This window comes from Cyprinodon variegatus, unplaced genomic scaffold (genome assembly GCF_000732505.1).
Source record: "Cyprinodon variegatus isolate N-32 unplaced genomic scaffold, C_variegatus-1.0 Scaffold649, whole genome shotgun sequence".
In the NCBI taxonomy this organism is placed as follows: domain Eukaryota; kingdom Metazoa; phylum Chordata; class Actinopteri; order Cyprinodontiformes; family Cyprinodontidae; genus Cyprinodon; species Cyprinodon variegatus.
In genome coordinates this window covers 269,685-272,667 of record NW_015151102.1, presented here as the reverse complement: position 1 = coordinate 272,667, position 2,983 = coordinate 269,685, and the positions used below count along the sequence as shown (strand labels likewise).

Below are 2,983 nucleotides of genomic sequence, written 5' to 3'. Positions count from 1 at the left end.
CAGCAGTTTTTAAATAAATTAAAACTCAGGAAGAAAAGTCTAAATGTTCAGTGACTCACCCATGTAAACATTTTCAGTGGAATTCCCCTTTCTCACCACCAGCTTCAACTGCAAGAAAGTTAATATTTATAATAAAATAAACTAAAGAACTTCACGTCTATAGGTCATCTAGAAAAATTCCTACCTGTAGAAAAACGTTTCCCACTTTTTGAATTTCACTGGTGCCAACAGTCACTGTTTGAATAAGAAAAGACTCTTAGTTCTCTAAGATCTCTATGTAGTACTAATACAGGAAAGTTTTACTATAAAATGAACACAGATTCTGATAAATTATCTAACTTCGAAGACAAAACATGGAAATAGAGAAGTAAGAAAAAAAAGACGAATGAAACTTTTGAAACATTTTTCATACTTTTTTCCTCCTTTTTCTCCAAACTTGGAAAAAAATGGAAAACCAAGACTTCTTCCAAGGTGCCTTGGTACCCAGTGAAAGCTTTTTATTGTTTCAACATTTTCTTTTATATGCATGGATTACATAAGATCTTTTTTTGACACTGCTGTCCTTTATTTAAAAGTACGCTGACAGAAAATATATTTTAATGTGATCAAAGTTTAATTCTGACAGGAAGGAATGCTAATGTTTTTAAAGAACCCAGTGAGAGTCTTGGTAATAATCTGATGCTAAACATTAGGAGAGAGCTAAAGATTAGGGTGATGGTAAAGAGGCCTACTAATCTCAAGACTGAGTTTATCACTAAAGATTAGCGAACAAGGCTTTTTTCTAACACTAAAAAATACATTTTTATTGATACCTGAGGAGATGAGAATTTTTTTTAACAATACATTTCTAAATAAAATTCAGGATAAAAAAGTTGATACAAATCTAAACCTGCATCTATCACCAAATGTTTACATCTAAAAAAACAGATGAAAAAGTCAGAGCTGTAAGACGTCATGTACCACAATCAGTGAGAAGACATATATAGGTTACTTGTTCATAAAGTCCTGATTGTTTGAATAATTTAAGGTCTCAAAAGGCATAATGGGAAGAATTTTCATCCCCAATCATTTTCATGGTTTTTACCTCCAAACTTCCACTCCATGTCCAGCAGCTTGTTGACCATCAGAGTCTGTCCAACAGCGAGCCTGGACAGCGCAGCATAGTGCTCCCCCCACTGCAGGGCACAGAGGGACAAAATGGTAACATCCGCAGACGAGCTTAGGAATTCCAATAAATCTGTAATGTTTCCACTGAGGAATGTTTTTAGTTTGCATCCTTGCATTCAGAGACACCTTCTATTAGCAGAATGCGGCTTTAATATGAATCATTAACGGCGGCATTGTTTTATCTGGAGGTTTGAACACTTTGAACACAACGCAGTGACTAGACTGGAAGGTTTCTTAGGAACTCTTTCTCAGCTTCACCTGTGCTGGAGATGCAACACTTCACTGATGTTAGCTGATCAGCTTGTGCACCAATACAGCTAAAATTGATTATAAAGTAAACTTTTCAAACTGATAAAGCTTGTTGTAGATAGATTCATCTGCAACCAGCACAATGAAACGACAAGCTTTGCTGTCAGAACAGATGTAGCCGCACAGATTACAGAACACAGAAAGGCTTATTCCAGTGCTGAAACTTTTTGTTTTGGTTGGAATTTAACAAGCCTTGATGATCTGATCTGTGCTACAACCGGGTCAAATCTGCTCCGTGTTCATAAAATCATTCCAGATCTTAATTTTCTAGTTCTCATTACAACCCTGTGTTTTTATAAGTGTTTTCCCAAACTCAGAGTGCTAAGATGGATGGAGATAAGAACAGGATGTTTTTTTTTTCCCTGTATAGGTGTTTATCAGCTGCACAAACACTGAATAAAGGAGGGTAACCCTATTATTGAATCCATAAAGGACAAAGACTCATTTTGATGAGTTACCTGTAATGAAAAGTGTGCAGCTTTCTCCTCATTTAGCCCTGAGAAATCAACAGATAAAACTGTTTAGTTTCCTGAATGAAACATTTACCCGTTCTAAAACATTATTACATGTATCATCCATGTGAGCTGATCTAAAGGAAGTATTACCCAATGTAAGCAGGTCTTCTTTGACTTGTTCGGTCGTCAGGTTTTTCTTTAGAGCTCCTGAGAAAAAAAAAACATAAAAAACAGAGAATTTTGTTTTACAGCTGGAACATCAGGGAAACTTTCATTAAAATGAAAAGATTGATAATGATGTTTAATCATGAAGTGAAAGAAAGCTTCTAGGGCAGTGTGGCAAAGACTTATGTAGAAGAAAAGATATTAAATTGGCTCATCCTGGTGTCCCTCTCTGCAGTGTAGGGCAATAGTTTCGGTAACTTACTGATCCAGAGTATGCAGCTATGTGTTAGCATAAGTCAGGATGGAAAAATATCAGGAAAAACTTTACAGAAGAAATGCTGCCGCCCATCAGTCCCACACGTTTTGGAAAATTTTATTAGAAATTACTAGAAGTCCTTGATTCCATAGAGAGATAAACACCAGCCAACCTTCTCAGTGAGGGATCTCCTACAGTTTACCTCAATATCAGCCATACAGTGCTGGGAAAATTACAATAAAAACCCCACAAAAAATGTCCATCTGAGACTCGAAGAATAGACAAGTTTGGTTTGTTTGGAGGATTTATAATAGAAAACTTGATTTTGGTTTACAAGATCAGATCTAAATAAAGCACAAAGATTCAGGAGCAGTAACCTTCAGACGGATGAGATTAGAGGTGAAACAGTTTGTTGGGCTAATTGTAATTAATCAATGACTGAGATAATCTTCACTAATTTAATAATTAAAAAAAACAAGCATGTGGACTTTAAAACATATCTTTGTCTGAAAGGACAGAAATTAAGTCAAACTTCAGAAAAAATATTAGATACTGTTTTGTATTTCAGATGAAAAACCTTCTTTGGCTGCGAATATATTCTATCTAGACCTCATTAGACTGCATAGTTCTT

General features: G+C 35.4%; 1 protein-coding gene across 1 annotated transcript in view; it reads right to left on the bottom strand.

Annotated features, from left to right (window-relative positions):
• commd7 (COMM domain containing 7) overlaps window positions 1-2,983 on the bottom strand; it is a 9,193-nt gene that overhangs the window by 2,485 nt on the left and 3,725 nt on the right. The window contains exons 2-6 of the mRNA XM_015393580.1: window positions 2,082-2,154; window positions 1,935-1,972; window positions 1,085-1,175; window positions 185-234; window positions 60-108 (exon numbers count right to left, since the gene is read on the bottom strand). Of these exons, the coding sequence (XP_015249066.1) occupies window positions 60-108; window positions 185-234; window positions 1,085-1,175; window positions 1,935-1,972; window positions 2,082-2,154 (301 nt within the window). The remainder of the gene's footprint in view (window positions 1-59; window positions 109-184; window positions 235-1,084; window positions 1,176-1,934; window positions 1,973-2,081; window positions 2,155-2,983) is intronic.